This window comes from Henckelia pumila, chromosome 2 (genome assembly GCF_033568475.1).
Source record: "Henckelia pumila isolate YLH828 chromosome 2, ASM3356847v2, whole genome shotgun sequence".
Lineage (NCBI taxonomy): Eukaryota > Viridiplantae > Streptophyta > Magnoliopsida > Lamiales > Gesneriaceae > Henckelia > Henckelia pumila.
The window spans coordinates 146,818,066-146,835,811 of record NC_133121.1 but is presented as its reverse complement, the minus strand read 5'-3'; the positions used below and the strand labels follow the sequence as shown (position 1 = coordinate 146,835,811).

Genomic DNA, 17,746 nt, shown 5'->3' with positions numbered 1-17,746 from the left:
ATGTGAATTTGTATTTTCCGTCATGTAACATTCATATTTTTTCTTTCAATTTTGGTCCTATTATGGTGAATTTTCGTTTACAGTCTTGTAACTTGTATATTATTTTTATTTTTTGTTATTTAACTTGTACGTAATTTTCAATTTTGATCTTTTCTAAATGGGAGCATATCGTTTTTGCCGGTCGTAAAAAGACAAAAAATAAAACAAACACAAGTCAAATGATCGAAATTGAAAACAATATATAACTTACATCACAAAAATTGAAAATGCACTCTAATTAATAGGACCAAAAATGAGAGGAAAAAAAACTTGCAAACTACCGTACTGAAATGACCAAAAATACAAATAACAAAACAAAAAATGTAGTTCTCCTCCTCCACCGGTGTCATGTAAGCATTAGAATAAAGTTTTAAGAGTGAACTGTTTCATCGTTGAATTGACCACAAAAATGAATGTTTCGATATCTTATAAAGAACTTGCTAACCAATCCAGCCCAGGTTCTGAATGTTTAGAGCACCGATTTCTTATAATCTGGACAGATCGATGTTTAATTTATTGGAAGTTACAGAATCCAAAATTTCCAACGAATTTAAATCCTGTGTGTTATTAAACTTATCCAAATTTGAACATGGATCAAAGTTTATCTATCTATCTATCTATCCACGTTGGAATATTAATGCTGCAAGAGAGTGGAGATTTATTTTTTGCATGGAAATTTCCGAGAAATTCCTGAAAATCTAGGGAATGTATACTATAAATCACACTTTTGTTTAACCCAAGAATGAAGTTAATTCTTTCGGTACCAATCTCTATTCACTAATCTTCCTATATAAAAAGAAAAAAAAACGAAAATGGGAAGCAGATTCAAATATTCATCCAATGTATACTACGGTGGCATTGGATCAGTGCTGCTTCGTATCAGCACTCACCCCCTCACAAAATCTCAGAAGAAATGGAGGGTTGCTTGTATTGCAGTCCATGTATTGCTACATTTAGTGAAAAGGGTTGATTCCAAGAAAGGCAAATCTAATTCATTGTTTTCAAACATATTATCCCCCCTCTCCCCCTTTCCCATTTCTCCTCACACGGTCGTCGAAATTCTGCCCGTCGCAGCCACTTTTCTTGACCAAACCGAAGATGGTGGTGGGCTGATTTCAGAAATCGACTACGTGAAGCTCACAGAAGTAGTGAAGAACAAGAATTTAGCTGAGCTTCATGATGTCTATGGGCATGTGGAAGCCATCGCCCGCCTTCTTGAATCCAGTAGAGATAATGGGATCCGAGGAAATGAAACGGATCTCGTTAAAAGGAAGAGGGAATTTGGTTCGAATACATACCAGAAGCCACCCCCAAAAGGGCTGATACATTTCATATTAGAAGCTTTTAAGGACACCACGATTCTGATCCTTCTGGCTTGTGCTGCTCTTTCTCTGGCCTTTGGGATCAGAGAACATGGTCTGAGAGAGGGATGGTACGAAGGAGGCAGCATCTTTCTTGCGGTGTTCCTGGTGGTGGCCGTCTCTGCCTCCAGCAATTTCCGTCAAGAAAGGCAGTTCGACAAGCTCTCCAACATCAGCAACGATATCAGAATCGATGTTGTGAGGGACGGAAGGAGGCAGAAAGTCTCCATTTTCGATGCGGTTGTTGGTGATGTTGTTTTCTTGACGATCGGTGATCAAGTTCCCGCTGATGGATTGTTCATAGATGGCCATTCGTTTCAAGTAGACGAATCGAGCATGACAGGGGAGAGCGACCATGTCGAAGTAGATGCGATGCATAATCCTTTTTTGTTGTCCGGTTCGAAAGTGGCCGATGGATATTCGAAAATGCTGGTCATATCAGTTGGGATGAACACTGCCTGGGGAGAGATGATGAGCTCCATAACCCGCGATTCCGACCAGCAAACACCATTGCAAGAACGCCTGAACAGACTGACCTCTTCGATTGGGAGAGTAGGCCTTGCCGTGGCTTGTTTAGTCCTTTCGGTAATGCTGATTCGTTATTTCACCGGAAACACGACGGATATAAATGGGAGACGAGAATTCAATGGGAGCGATAGGAACTTAAACGATGTTTTCAACTCTGTTTTGAGAATAGTCTCTGCTGCTGTGACCATTGTGGTTGTGGCTATTCCTGAAGGCCTCCCATTAGCCGTCACGTTAACGCTCGCCTATTCGATGAAACGGATGATGGCTGATCAGGCGATGGTGAGGAAGCTTTCGGCTTGCGAAACAATGGGCTCAGCAACAGTTATCTGCACGGACAAAACAGGCACTTTAACATTGAATCAGATGAAAGTGACCAAGTTTTGGATAGGTTCCGAAGAGATCAAACAAGAAATATCTCGTGTTATTTCTCGACATCTTATCGAATCATTTTATCAAGGAGTTGCTTTCAACACCACAGGTAGCATCTTTAAGCCTAAATCAGGATCTTCGGTAATTGAGTATTCAGGCAGTCCAACTGAGAAGGCAATACTTTCCTGGGCTGTCCAAGATTGGGGTATGGATATCGAAAAGCTGAAGCAAGATTACGCTATTCTTCATGTCGAAACTTTCAGTTCAGTGAAGAAACGTAGCGGGGTCCTGATCAGAAACAAGCATGATAACTTGTGTTATGCACACTGGAAGGGTGCTGCAGAGATGGTACTAGCAATGTGCTCAAATTACTACGATACAGCCGGAGAAATGAAGCGAATAAGCGTAGATGAGAGATCAAAATTCGAAAACATCATTGAAGGAATGGCAGCTAGCAGTCTCCGATGCATTGCATTTGCCTCCAAGCGAATGGAACCTGGAGAATATCATTCCAATGCTGATGAGAAATATACTATTACCGAACGAGAGTTGACCTTACTTGGGATAGTTGGTATGAAGGATCCCTGCAGACCTGGTGCAGCGAAAGCCATTCAGTCCTGCAGAAATGCGGGTGTCAACGTCAAGATGATCACCGGAGACAACCTGTTCACAGCCAAGGCTATAGCCGCTGAATGTGGGATACTCGATCCAAGTCAACAAGTTGCCAGAGGAGAAGTCATCGAAGGCATCGAGTTCAGAAACTACACGCCAGAAGAACGCTTGCTCAAGGTGGACGGCATCAGAGTGATGGCTAGATCGTCCCCTATAGACAAACTCCTCATGGTCCAATGCCTAAAACAGAAAGGACATGTGGTAGCAGTAACCGGTGACGGAACAAATGATGCACCAGCACTGAAGGAAGCAGATGTGGGCCTCTCAATGGGGATTCAAGGCACAGAGGTGGCTAAGGAGAGCTCGGATATTGTGATCCTGGACGACGACTTCTCCTCCGTTGCCACGGTTTTGCGTTGGGGGCGATGCGTCTATAACAACATCCAGAAATTCATCCAATTCCAGCTCACGGTTAATGCAGCCGCACTAGTCATAAATTTCATAGCCGCTGTTTCGGATGGAGACGTGCCACTCACAACTGTTCAGCTGCTGTGGGTGAACCTGATCATGGACACGTTAGGCGCACTCGCTCTTGCCACGGAACGGCCCACAGACGAACTTATGCTTAAGCCTCCCGTGGGTCGAACCGAGCCCCTGATCTCCAATGCCATGTGGAGAAATCTTCTGGCACAGGCTCTGTACCAGATAGTTATCCTCTTGACCTTACAGTTCAAGGGGAGGTCGATCTTCCACGTAGAGGAAAAGGTGAAAAACACCCTCATTTTCAACATCTTTGTGCTTTGCCAGGTTTTCAACGAATTCAATTCCAGGAAGATTGAAAAGAAGAATGTGTTCACGGGGATACATAAAAGCAGATTGTTTCTTGGGATCATTGGGATCACTGTCATTATGCAGATTGTTATGGTAGAGTTCTTGAAGAACTTTGCTGACACTGTGCGATTGAATTTCGGGCAATGGGGTATCTGTGTTGGGATTGCGTCTTTGACTTGGCCGATTGGTTGGATTATCAAGTTTGTGCCAGTTCCTAAGGAGCCATTTCTCAGTCACATCAAAAAATTCTTGCATCCTAGTTCATGAGACACCATTAGATAAATAAAGAAGTTTGCTCAGGGATGGATTTTACAAATGTCAACCATTTAAATTGTCCTGTGCAAACATCGTCTAGTAAGTTAGTTGCCTTTGATGGAATTTTGGTCCTCAAAAATTATCAAAATTATTTGTAGTGCAACAAATTTAACTTTTAGTTAGAACTTTTCATAAAGCGTTGACAGAGAGCCAAACTGTTAAGATCGAAAATATGTTGAGAGGAGGATCAATTAACACTTTCTAAATTTTATGTTAATACATGAATCATTCATATCGAGTTCAGTTTTCAAGTTGAGTATATTAGCATAACCTTCTAAAAAATAATTAAACATTTTGAAAATAATTTTAAAAAGAATACAAGTTGAAATAATTAAAAGACTTGGCTGAAACATTTTATTAAACCCTTTGATACAACATGTTGATATTTTAAAAAACACATAAAATATTTCAATAATATCTGCCAAAACATTGCTTTGTTTATGAAAGTTCGAATGTTAAATTCTTCTACATTTTGACTTTCGTTTTCGAAAGGATTACAATAGATGACTTTGAATTATATAAACATGTTAGTAAAATCCCAATCCAACCAATGTCACTCTCTCGATAAGAACTCCTAACATATTCTCGATAATCTTGACAACAAGCCAACAACACACAATATTTAATGCTTTTATGCGAAAACTCTTACTTAACTACTCTATAAAACACATCTCTCTTTTGTGTGAGTAAGCTCTTTTCAAATGATATATTCTTAAGACTAGAACATGGAAGATTGCTCCACAAACTTGATTTAGTATGGTGATTAATCTTTGAAAGCACATCTATTTTCTAGTTCCTCATACTTCACTTTCTTACGCTTTGTCTCATTTCACCTCGGCATTCTTCACTTAAGCTGCCCATCTTTTGAATCTTCATCAAAAGTATGTAAAGGATTTAGCATTGTATTTATGACCTTCAAGAATGATATAAACTTTAGATACCAGAATATGATAGTTTGAAAATGTTCTGTACGATTTCTGATATTAAAACGATCATATTCACAATACTTGGCCACTTTTCTCAACTGCGACTACTTTGACTATGATGGTTCCAGTCAAGGTGGTTCCGACTGGTCCAAGTCTGGCTGGTTGCTCAGCTAGTCTAGTTGAGCTGTTCGATTTTTCTTGATTATAGCTCTTAATTCTTTTTATTTATGGGTAAAGTAACGAACATAAAGTTGTTGTCCTTTTGACTTGGACTTCTATAAAATGAAGAATCACTCAATTTATCAGCTTCTTAAGCTTCGGTTTTGTAACGTCCCGAATTTATCTTAATAGAGTTTATTTGAAATAATCGGAGATTATAGAATTCAAGAGCCGATTTGATTTTGTTCAGGGTCTATTTTGTAATTTTTGGAATCTTCAGGGACTAGAATGCAAAAATGGAAATTGTTAGATATTTATAGGGGGAGTTGACTTTTTCTTCACCATTCCTCTTCCCTTCCACGCCTCAAAGCCGATTCCTCCATTAAAGCTTTCTCCAAGCTTTGTGATTTCATTTCGTGCTCGATCCGTCCGTTAGAATTTCTATCTGAAGGCAGATTAGCGATCACGGTTGCGAGAGCTCCGTTCTACCGTAAGTTTTTCTTCGATCCAATATAATTCGATTTTGGGATGTTGTCAGAATTTTTTTTAAATTCGGATATGTCGTTCTTGAGCTAGCATATATCGTATATTTGAAGCCGGATCGGAAAAAAAAACGTCGTTCGTATTTGTTATGATTTTTAGGGCATAATTCGAAATTTTGGGTTTTAGAAATGGTTGGTTATTGGATAATTTGTTGTTGTTGGGAGTTGTTTTGGATCGTTATATTGCTGTCTGTGATTTTCGGTTAGATGATTTAATACTCAAAGAAGGTCATCTTTATTCTATTAAAACATGATTGTTGCACAAAATAGATTGAAATACAAGACCACGCGGTCAAGCAAATACAAAATTAATTTTTTCAATAAAACAAATTCGTGTGAGATTTTCGATGATAGTTTTCTATCAAATATGTTTGAATTCAAGAACTTTAGAGAATTGAATGTAGATGTCATCGACAAAATTGAACTTTTTGGTACGTTCTTTTTTTTATTTTATTTATTATTTATGAATACATCAAATATTTTGTGTAATTGGCGTAATTGATGTTTATGGATTTGATAAATTTTGTATTTTTGTCATATTTTTTCTAGATGTCATTGATGTAATGTCTCAAAACAGAGAAATCAATGGATGTCCCACGAAACATATTGATTTTGTCATTGAAGATTTAGAGTATAATATCTTTTCCTAATATTTCTCATTATATTTGTGCAAGTAATTTTTTTTATAGATTTACCCAAAAAAATTATTATTTTTAGGTAAATTTTCGTAAAAATAACAATTTATAAAAGAAAACTATTATTAGACGGGTCAACCCGATTTCTATCTCAATGAAAATAATACTTTTAGTCTAAAAATAATAATTTTTCTTAGTAGAATCGAATAAGATATCTATCACACAAAATTGACTCATAAGACCGTCTTATAAATGCTTTTTTTATTACATTATATCAATAAATATAACTAATTTATGCAAATACTTATACTTATTAATTCTAATAATTAATTAAATAAAAAAGCATATCGTGCATCGCACGGATGAGATACTAGTTATTTTAAATTGTCGAGTAGTTAGGATTTGATAGAGTTTATTTTAAACTAGGATCCTATATTATTGGTATGATTGGATATTTCCCAAATTTATTGAGATTTTTTTTTATTCATTTGATCTATTGTATCGATACATTACTTTAACCAATTAAAATAAAAAGAATATTAAATTTTTCTCCTTGAATGCATGCCATATTTTTCGACATGGTATCAGAGACGTTAGGGATCGTCGGATCGACAATGAATTTTAAATCAGCCATGGTCGGCACCGGTTCCAGCAGTGACAATGGTGGAACCCAATTACATGTCACTCCCTCGGATTCTTTCCTTCAAATAACGACTGAAAAATTGAACGGGAAGGATTACTTGGAATGGGCACAATCAGCCCGACTTGTTATTGATGGGAAAGGCAAACTAGGTTTTGTAAACGGCAAAGTAAAATACCCGGCTTCGATTAATCTAAAATATAAGCAGTGACATTATGAGAATTCGTTGGTCACGACGTGGTTAATCAATTTTATGGATCCGACAATCGGCAAACCATTCATATTTACCCATGGCTCGTGAGGTTTGGGATGCGGTCCGAGAAACTTACTCATGTTCTGAAATTATTCCCAACTGTACGAGCTAACTACTCGTTTATGGCAGATGCAATAAGGCAACAAATATGTCACAACTTATTGACACGAGTTAATAGTTCTAGGGCAGGAATTAGACCTCCTCGATGGAGATGAGTGGGAAGTAGCAAGGATTGTATGTGATACAATAAAAAACCGGACCAACACATGATGTTTGTCTTCCTCGCGGGATTAAATAAGGATCTGGATGATGTTCGAGTCCGTGTACTTGGGCGAAAACCTTTGCCTAGCCTTAGGAAAGTGTTTTCCGAGGTTCGCCGTGAAGAAACTAACCACCAAGTGATGCTTAAACATGTTGAACCCACTATGGATTCTGAAGGTCCGGCCCTTGTAATTCAAGAGATGAGTTCTGAATGTAGACCATTTTGTGAGAAGTGCAAAGAACCATGGCACACTATAGAAACATTCTGCCCCCACAAAAGATCAGTTAGAGAAAAATACATAAAATTCTTCGTGTTACTTGGCCCAAACATGTATTTATTCTTGTGCAAACATTGCAAATTCAGTTACTAACAATTTCTGGATTCAGGAGAAACTGATCATATGACAGGATCATCGCAATTGTTCTCCTCATATATCCCATGTGCAGGAACCAAAAATTTGAAATTATTGATGGCTCATTTGCATCTGTTTTAGTGAAAGAAACTGTTTTTATTTCCAATTCTTTGACTCTTACAAATGTGTCGTTACACATTCCCCCTCTACATATAATCTTTTGTCAATCAAAAAAATCAATTTTGATCTTACGTGTTGAGTCATATTTTTGTCTTCTAATTGTGAATTTTAGGATTTGGTGGCCTTGGAGACGATGATTGGCAATTCTTGACAGGATAGTGGCCTTTACTCTCTTGTTGTCCAATCTTTTCTTGGAAGACGTGATCCGAACAAGTGTCTCAACTTTGTTTCTTACTCGAGTGTCGGTGATATTTTGAATAGTCGGTTAGGTAATCCAAACTTTATTTATTTGAAAATATTGTTTCCCAAGTTGTTTATCAATAAAAATATTTCTACTTTGCATTGTGAATTTTGTAAGTTAGCAAAAAATTCGATTGGTATCTTCAATGGGCTCGATTAAAGTACCAACAATCAATAATATACCACAAATCAATAATATAAATTCAAATGAACCAAAAACCCCAAATTTCAAAACCCTAACTTTTTAAATATACTTCAAGTCTTCAAAATCGAGTTCTCAACTACTAACAAAGTTCCTCCTAAGCTGAACTACGGACGACGACGGCAATGGACCAAAAATCGTGTGGCTGGATAAAATGGGGTCAACGAGGATGACGATTAAAGTGTGTAGAATCGGTAGTAAAAAATAGCCCTTTCCAAGAGCTTTCCAAATATACTCTCGGGTTTAAATTTCGAGTACCGATGATGGAGATATGGCCGATCAAAGGTGGCATTTGTGGTTGAAGAGAAAAATGAAAGAAATCCATAGAGAGAGATGAATACGATGAGATGGGAAGTAAAATGACTTGTATTGAAATTTATCTGTTTTTTTAAAAAAGACATGAAAGACAAATTTTTTTTAAAAACTGTTGTTCTAGATCCTTAAAAAGCACGCTTATAGAAACAACATTTTAAAACCGCTTTGACAAGTAAAAACACGTTCATACACAATGATTCACAAAAGCTCAAAGACAACAGTTTTCATTAAAACCGTTGTTAAAGGGCAAAAGACAACGTTGTCTTTGGAGTGTTGTCTATTACCATATTTTTTTGTAGTGTCCATTTTATATATTTATGGAAATGAAAAATTAAGGCACGTGACATTATCTATTTCATTGTCAACTACATAGTACTATTTGTTTGTACCGACACTATTTATTAACGTTGGACATCTTCATCTATAAATTGATCGAAGGCTCGGAAGTGGTGGACTACTGAATTTTGAATCTGAGAACAATATTTCATTGCAGTCTCACTACAACTCTTCATTTTAATCAAGCTGATTGCACACACTATTATTTGATATCAGATCACTTCAGGATCATCTCGTGCTTTTTGAATCACTCTCACATTTTTTATAAGAGCTTACATGTTTAAAGCTGAGATTTAAAACTATAATAAGTATACATCTATGCAAATTAGTTGTTGTTGATTGTATGCTAGGAGTTTAAACTCAATAGGGTTGTTGAACCGAGCTAATTAAATTGGATTTGTGCAATAGTTGTACTGATCAAATCTTCTAGTAGAATCTTTTTTCAAATAGAAAAAGGAGAAACGTAGAAGCTTAATTTTCGAACATCCATAAATATTTTTCGGTTCCTTGATTATTGTTATTATGTCATTATCTAATTGTATATCAGCTGATTTGATACTGTGAGATTTTCTGCATTGATTAAGAGCAACCCAAGAGGCGAGGAAGACGCACAGTCTCCCCTGTTCATTCCTCGAACTTCATAGGGGAGAGGATCTCGCACGCAGAAATCTTCCGCATGCGAGGATGTGGTGGGCCCCACGCGGAGCTTCTACGAGCGGTGAAGCTTACCAATCTTCTTTTTTTCTATTTTTTATTTTTCAAATAAAAAATGGACAGTTAAGATAATCTGGCTGTTGAAATAAACAGTCAGATCATCTCAAAAATTACTTTAGATTTTAAAAATTATTTTCGTTAAAATAAATTAAATAAATTTTTAAAAAAGTCAAGAAAATTAATAATCATAATCATAATCATAATCATAAAAAAAAATAAAAATGCCAACATCTATATTTTTCAAAATCCAAGAAATTTTCTATAAATACAATCATTTTCTTTTCATTTTACACACACTCTCCAATTTCTTTACATATTCTCACACACAGGGTCTTCAATATTTCATGGCATAAATGAGTTCTTCATCATCGAACGATGAAATTATATCACATGGTCCGATGATGGACGACTTTCTCTTCCCACCAACACGTTCACTAACCCAGAAATTAATAATGAACGTCTGTGCTCTTCAATCAGGGAGTCAAGTCGCGTATGTTGCTATAAACAGAAATCAAAAAATTGAGAACGTGCTGTCGGGGCTCAAAGATTATTAAAAGATTACTTCACCGAAAGTCCCGTCTAAAGCGAGCATGATTTTCGAAGGCGATTTCGTATGAGGAGACCTTTGTTTTTTAGAACTGTGGAAGCTCTAAAATTCAATGTGTATTACTATATCTAACGGAGGAACGCAACCAGTAAACTCGGTTGTCATCACTACAAAAGGTTACGGCTCCGCTTATATATGATGCTGCAGGCGATGCTGTTGATGAATATTTGAGGATTGGTGCATCAACAGCATTGGAGTGTTTGAAAATATTTTGCAGGGGTGTATGATATATTTTCTGAACAATATTTGAGGAAACCAACACGTGAGGACGTTGCTCGGCTAATTGCTGAAAATGATCAAAGAGGATTTCCCCGAATGCTTGAAAGCATTGATTGCATGCATTGGGCTTGGAAAAATTGTCCGGCATCTTGGACAGGGCAATATCAAGGTGAACATAAAAAAGAACCTTCAATCATACTACAAGCGGTTGCATCAAAATATTTATGGATTTGGCATGCATACTTCGGCATGACAGGATGCAACAACGACATCAACGTATTGGAGAGGTTCGATTTGTTCTTAAATCTTGCAAAGGGAGAAGCCCCTCTAGTGAAATTTGAGGTGAACGGGAATGAGTACATGAGATACTATCTCGTTGATGGTATTTATCCATCTTGGGCTGCCTTTGTAAAAATTAAAGTATCTCTCGACCCCTCTCACAAAAAAATAGGATTTTTGCATGATATCAAGAGGGGGTGGGAAAATATGTTGAGCGAGCGTTTGGTGTACTTGAAGCATATTGACATATAGTGAGAAGTTCATATCATTTGTGGGATCCAATTGATTTAGATTATATAATGAAAACATGTATCATTCTACACAGGGGCGTACCAATAGCAGGGGCTTGACTGGGCTTAAGCCCAGCAAGCCCCAAAACTTAAAATTTTAGTATAGGTATATTTTGGTTCAATTAATAAAGAAGAAAACCAGCCCAACAAATTTTTTTGGTTGAAAAAATTAAATGGGGCTTGAAGAATCCGAGAAAATATAAAACTATTCATAAAAAAATCTAAACTAATGCAGACTGTGCAGTGCTCCCATCGATTCAATCCTCTAATTATTTTCTCTATTTCTCTAATTTTCACCAAATCTCCTTAGCCTCAAGTACATATGGAATTTCCTGCAGATTTAATTTCTTGCAATTTGTCTACTAATTTCTCTAATTCTTGCTGGTATAACAAACTCGAAAAACTAGTGTTACGGTTCCGTCATCCGTGAGTTTGGTTATCCAAAAATTTTGGATACTAAATGTGTTTCATAATCAAAGATGCTGGGGTAATTCTTTATTATTTTAGATTAATTGTTTGTTAACTTCAAAAATCTACTTTACAAGATTTCAGATTTTTTTAGGCAAAGAATAATCACGATGATTCTGAAATTCATTCTAGGAGTTTGGATCATTATTTGCAATTGAATATGTAATCAATTTTGGGTCTAGGAATTTTTGGAATGACTCAGTTGCAATAGTCAAAATGTTGAAGTCTGGAAATTTACTTGTTTTGCTTATATTATTTTGAAATAAAAGTTTTAGATTTTTCAAATTTTTGGTTTTTTATAATTTATACGTTAAGCCCACCCGACAAAAAAATTCTGGATACGCCCCTGATTCTACATAACATAATTGTGGAGGACGAAAGGGGGATATACTCGAAGATCATGATTTTTCAGCTAAAGATTAAGAATATGTTCCACCAAACGGTGTCCTTTGATTTCGAGAGATCTTACTGTAGAGTTCAACGTCTTTCTAGAACGATGTGTCGGCATTCAAAACTGCGAATTGTATCAAAGGCTTAAAAGGACCTGATCGAACATATATGGAATTTATATAAGGATGAATAGTGGAACTCGTCCACTATTATTTACTTGTGTCAATTTAATTCATGTATTTTTTTATTTATGTGTTTTTTTTATTTTGGAATATTATGTTATGTTTTTAGAATTATGTGTAATTTTTAATTTAATTATGTGTTTTTTTAATTTGTTATATTTTTGTGCATTTCTATTATATGTAAAAAAAATTATTTAATAGAATAAAATAATAATATTTTAATATCACTACTATAACATTTTCACATCACTATAGGAACATATATACAATGAAGTTATCAACGCTGATATCATCATACGATCAAGTTAACAACTTTACCACACCAACTTTATTGAACATGCTCTAAGTTGTTTGCACTATCTAATTTAATAAAAAAAAATAATATTAAGCTAGTAACTCGGCTCAATATCCTTGAACACAGAATTAAAATATTTTAATATATTTATTTACCTCCTCAAACGCATTTTCGATCTTAACAGTTATTACAACCATAAAATTAATTATTTAATATTAAATAAATAATTACCATAAAATTAATTACTAATAATTAAATATAGAGCAAATTGGTGATAAATCCTCAAACCCAAACTTGACTTTGCCCTAGCTCCCTACCCATAAGATTCTTTGCAATAGCTTCATAGGACCACAAAACTTGAATATTTAATTGTTTAATTCTTGTACTGGATTTATGCTTTTTTATGCTTAAAATCTAAAGACTTTATGCTAAAATCTGAAGATTTTGTGCTTATTCATGGTACAAAGAATTATCCGTAAAAATGATATCAAAGACTTAGGTTAATTATTCATACATAATATTATTCGTTAATTCATGATTTTTTTTGTTGAGGAGAAGATTTTTTTTTTAAAAGATGACTTCAAACGAAGGTTTGAATCAAGATGATTTTATTCATATGAAATCCTATAAACAAGTTAATCTATTCACAATAGATTACTTACAACAGGTTGTGATTAATGCTCTTAATTTTGAAGAGATGAAGAAAAATGATTTCTAACTCTTAATTTTTAGAGATTACCCCAGATTCCTCTAAACTCTCCGGAGATCTTAGAGAAATTCAAAAGACGGTTCAATATTACAGCGATCAGCTGTATAAAATACCTCGGAAAATTGAAGAAATCCTTAAGAAACAAGAAGAAATTCTTGGAAACCTAAAGGATCTTCAAAATAAAATCATAAATCTAGAACACACTTTGGGTTTTAGAAAAGAAAATACATGAGGAAGGTTACCACTCTCATTTGGTACCGAACCTTTGTTACACCAGAAAGGTAAAACCAAAATGGTCCAAAAACCTTTAACCAATGATGAAATGATGATTAATCTTATAAAGGCAGTATCAGAGAAAAACACTATCTGATGACTACCTTAGAAATATTAAATCTCGAGGATCTACAAGATCTTGCGGATTCTTTTGCGAATATCAAAGTAGTAGATCTAAAAATGAATTTCCTTGAGGGTGAACAACCCATAGAGAATCCCCCAAGATATGTGGTTAAAACAGAAGAACCACATAGTGAGTTCCAGGTTGGAGAAAATTCACATCCAGCAGGAACTAGATCGAGAAGGAGTAAAATCCCACTCCATCAAACTCCTTACGGAAAAACTGTTTTAAATCCAATACATCCTTATGGGGTTATGTTAAACCTTGATATTTTGGACTTTAAAAACAGAGAAGATCTTATAGATGATTGGATGTCAGCTATGAGAATAGCAGCAGGGACATTAGATCTCAATAAAGAAGGATTCATTAAACTTCTAGAAATGAGTCTAATGGTATCTGTTAAGATCTCATGGGAGATGACTATGCAAGAAACTAAGGAATCAATCTTAGCAGGAGAATCCCTCAGCGAGATTGGAGAAAGAATGGCCACCCTATTTAAAGAACAATTCATAGGGGTAGACTATTTCAATAATCAAGATACAGAGAAAAAGAAAAGATATACTCAAACTCTTTATAGCCTCGAGTTACATGATATCTGCTTAGTTGATTAATACATTATGTTATTCACTAAATACAGATGGAATTCGGGAGTCGAGGAAAATATAGCTATTCAGCTATTTTTTGCAAAAATGCCAAGTCCCTGGAGAGAAATGCTGATTAAAGAATATGTTCCAGGCAATCTTGATACATTGGCAAGACGTGCCTTCTTTTGAAAGGAAAATTAACAGAATGGTTCCATATGACAGCATTACAGAAGAATTACAAGAAAATAAGGGGTATAGATAAGCGTACACCTTTGTGTTGTAGAGAAAATGATCTTCCAACGATCATTGGAAACAGATCATAGGGATTTAAAAGGAAGAAATTCAGAAATAATCCCTATAATAAAAGAATGAAAAGTTCTTGGAAACCAAGAACATTTTGGTCCAAACAAAAAGCCAGATCCTATAGATCAGGTAGAAGAAGTGGACCTACAAAAACATCCCCAGCAACAGACTCATCACAAAGCAGGGGAAGAACACCATCAAGAAGAACATTCAGAAGAACTCATACAAGAGCAAGTGAAAGTTTCAAGGATTGCAACTGCTGGACATGTGGAGCAAGAGGACATATATCTACAAATTGTCCAGAAAACGAGAAAAAGGAGTTAAACTTTTTGAAGCAACACCAGATATGGATGATGCGGTCTTCTTTCAATATCTAGTCCAAGTATATCAATTTGAGGATATCTCCTCAGATGAAAGCATATACGAAGAAGAGATATTGTTTAGTCGAGAAATTTCTGAAGATCAATCAGAATCAGAATCAGAGTAAAGAGGAAGTGTTTTGCCATGAAACACATGAAAGTTTGGCTGGGTTCTTTAGTCAAACTACGATATCTCATAATATGATCCAAAGGATTATGAGAGAAAATCCAACATTACAGAAGTACCAAGGATTTTCGGCAGGACAAGTTGAAAGAGTCTTAGGAAACTTAGGGCTAAGACAAAGAAGACATAATTTGATTTATAAGGTATCCAAAAGGGAAATGGCGATCCCTATGGAATTAACCGGTAATCAAATTGAAATGCAGTTAATTCCCTTTGAAGAAATTCGAGAAGAATTACAGAAATTAAAAGCAGAAGTAGCAAAGACAATGTCTTGGATTCATATTGGAGCAATCCAGATTATTATCAAGGCTACTTTTAAAAAGGGAATAGATTCACCCATAGATATCGTAGTATGCGATAAAAGAATGGGGAATATACAAGATGCGGTTCTAGGAACTATCTCGGGAAATTTATGTGCAGGAAAAATTGTGGGAGTTATTTATCCTAGAATAGCCTACAATTTAGCTGATAGAGATTTTAGTCGAGCCTTGACTTTGCATCAAAACTTCAAGGAAAAAAGACTAATGAAGGAAGGTAATAGGCCATATTCTATTACGTATCAAATTTCATATGCTCTTTCTAATACTCACAATTCTAAATTATTTATTAGAAATTAGTTCATTGAAATTCCAGAGATCTTTGGGAAAGTTGCTCAAGAAATATACCCGGAAAGAATCGAGTTTCCTTTAATTCAGGAAACAGACATTCAAATTCAAGACAGACCGGTTCTATAAAGAGACCTTAAAATAAAACCCCGAATGTTATCTTTCCAAGGAGACATAATGACAAGCAGGAGATGGCACAAATCTCCTATGAAATTCCTCTAGAAGAAAAAGAATTTTCTATAATAGAAAAACTTAGATCTCCAGAAGGATGGAAAGAAGTGAAAATAGTATTCGAAATTACAAGTCATCGGAACTTGTTCCCTTGTAACTCGATTTACTATTTGAAACAACAGGAAAAAGGAACTTACCAAGGAGTGATAAATATTGGAGAATTGGAAGTTCAAATCTGAGGAATTCCATGAAAAGAAATGGATCAACTCATTCTTGGTCTAGAATTCCTGGAGGACCATAAACCATGGAAACGCCTTGAAAAAAGAATAGAGTTCATGGCAAAAGAAAAGACCTGGAGGATTCAATAAGAATTCTACGAAATGGAAAACCAAGAGAATTGGATAAGGGACAATCCCTTAATCAGATTCGAGAACTCTGTTCACAGACAGAGGAAGAAGCAACTGTTGAAATTAGTAAGTCATGAACATGATTTACTAGAACGCATTGAAGAAGTAGAAAGGAGTAACCATACTCTACCTTCTGAGGCCTTAGGAAAACTAAAGGTAAATAGTCTTAATTGGATTACTGAGTTACAACACAGTCTATTAAAAATGGCGGGGCCATTTAGTAATCCCTTTAAAAAATGACAACAAGTCCTTTCTACATATACATTCCGATAGGGATGTTATATGAACAATATAAGGCTGAGTATTATGCAGCTTATATTGACTCGGGAGCAGAAATTTGTACAGCAAAAAGAGGAATCTTCTCTGAAGAATGTGAAGAGGAATTGCCAAAAATTGCTGGACGAGATTTCTCTCGAAGAATTTTAATTCTTTTCAAATGAATAAAACAAGCAGAGATCCTTATGGGAGGTGCATGTCAAACACCTTGGTACAAGGTAAAAACACCACCAATCTATTTCCATGATACAGGAGCTGATATCCTGTTAGGAAATAACTTTTTACAAATGTTTAAGAAGTACACACAAGACAATGAGTCAAGAAGACTTATGTTCACTACAATTTGTGATCATAAAACTGTCGTTCAAAGACTCAAGGTTGCTTTTTATCGACAATTGCCGATAATATTTCGCAGCCAGCGTGGTGATAAAGGACAACTTTTTCACCCAAAAATGAAAGATCCAAGAAGGTTTGGAGAAACCATGTTGAAAATAACAACAGAACGAGAACTCCAAACAGAGGATATGGAGCTTCTCAAGGTAACTCTAAATCACAGAGATATAGAGTTAGAGAATAAAGTATCCCTTGAAGATGTCAAAAAGAGGCTCAAAGAAAGTTACAACGAGCATCCTTTGGCATGGTGGGATAGAAATCAACTCAAAGCCAGCCTTACTCTAAAGAAAGGCAAAGAGTATGAATTCGTCAGATATAAGCCTATCCCGATGAACATAACAGATCAAAGGGATATGAGAATGATTATCAAGGAACATTTGGACCTTGGTTTAATCAAAGAAGAAGTTTCACCATATAGCAGCCCAGGTTTTCTGGTTAAAAATCATGGTGAAATAAAAAGAGGGAAACCCAGACTAGTTATTAACTACCAAGGTATTAATAAAATCCTGGAGTTTGATGGATACTTCATACCGAGTAGAGAACACCTAATTAGCTGTGTATGAAATACTAGAGCGTTCTCAAAATTTGATTGTAAGTCTGGATTTTACCAGATTCGAATGGAAGAAGGAAGTAAGAAATTCACAGCCTTCTCTACTCCACAAGGACACTATATTTGGGAAGTTATGCCTATGGGATTAGCTAATGCACCCCAGATATTTCAAAGAAAGATGGATAACCTTTTTAAAGATTATTTCAACTTTATGTTTGTTTATATTGATGATATTCTTATAGCATCAAAAAATATAGACGAACACGTTAA

At 35.5% G+C, this 17,746-nt stretch overlaps 1 protein-coding gene across 1 annotated transcript; it reads left to right on the top strand.

The window, feature by feature from the left end:
* The first annotated feature begins 739 nt into the window (after positions 1–739).
* Positions 740–4,232, top strand: LOC140880161 (calcium-transporting ATPase 12, plasma membrane-type-like). The gene has a single exon (XM_073284345.1). The coding sequence runs from the start codon at positions 852–854 to the stop codon at positions 4,005–4,007; it is 3,156 nt and encodes a 1,051-aa protein (XP_073140446.1). The 5' UTR covers positions 740–851; the 3' UTR covers positions 4,008–4,232.
* The last annotated feature ends 13,514 nt before the right edge of the window (positions 4,233–17,746 follow it).

Excerpts from the sequence above, each read along its gene's own strand:
- LOC140880161 (XM_073284345.1), top strand. The coding sequence starts at position 852 with ATGGGAAGCAGATTCAAATATTCATCCAATGTATACTACGGTGGCATT.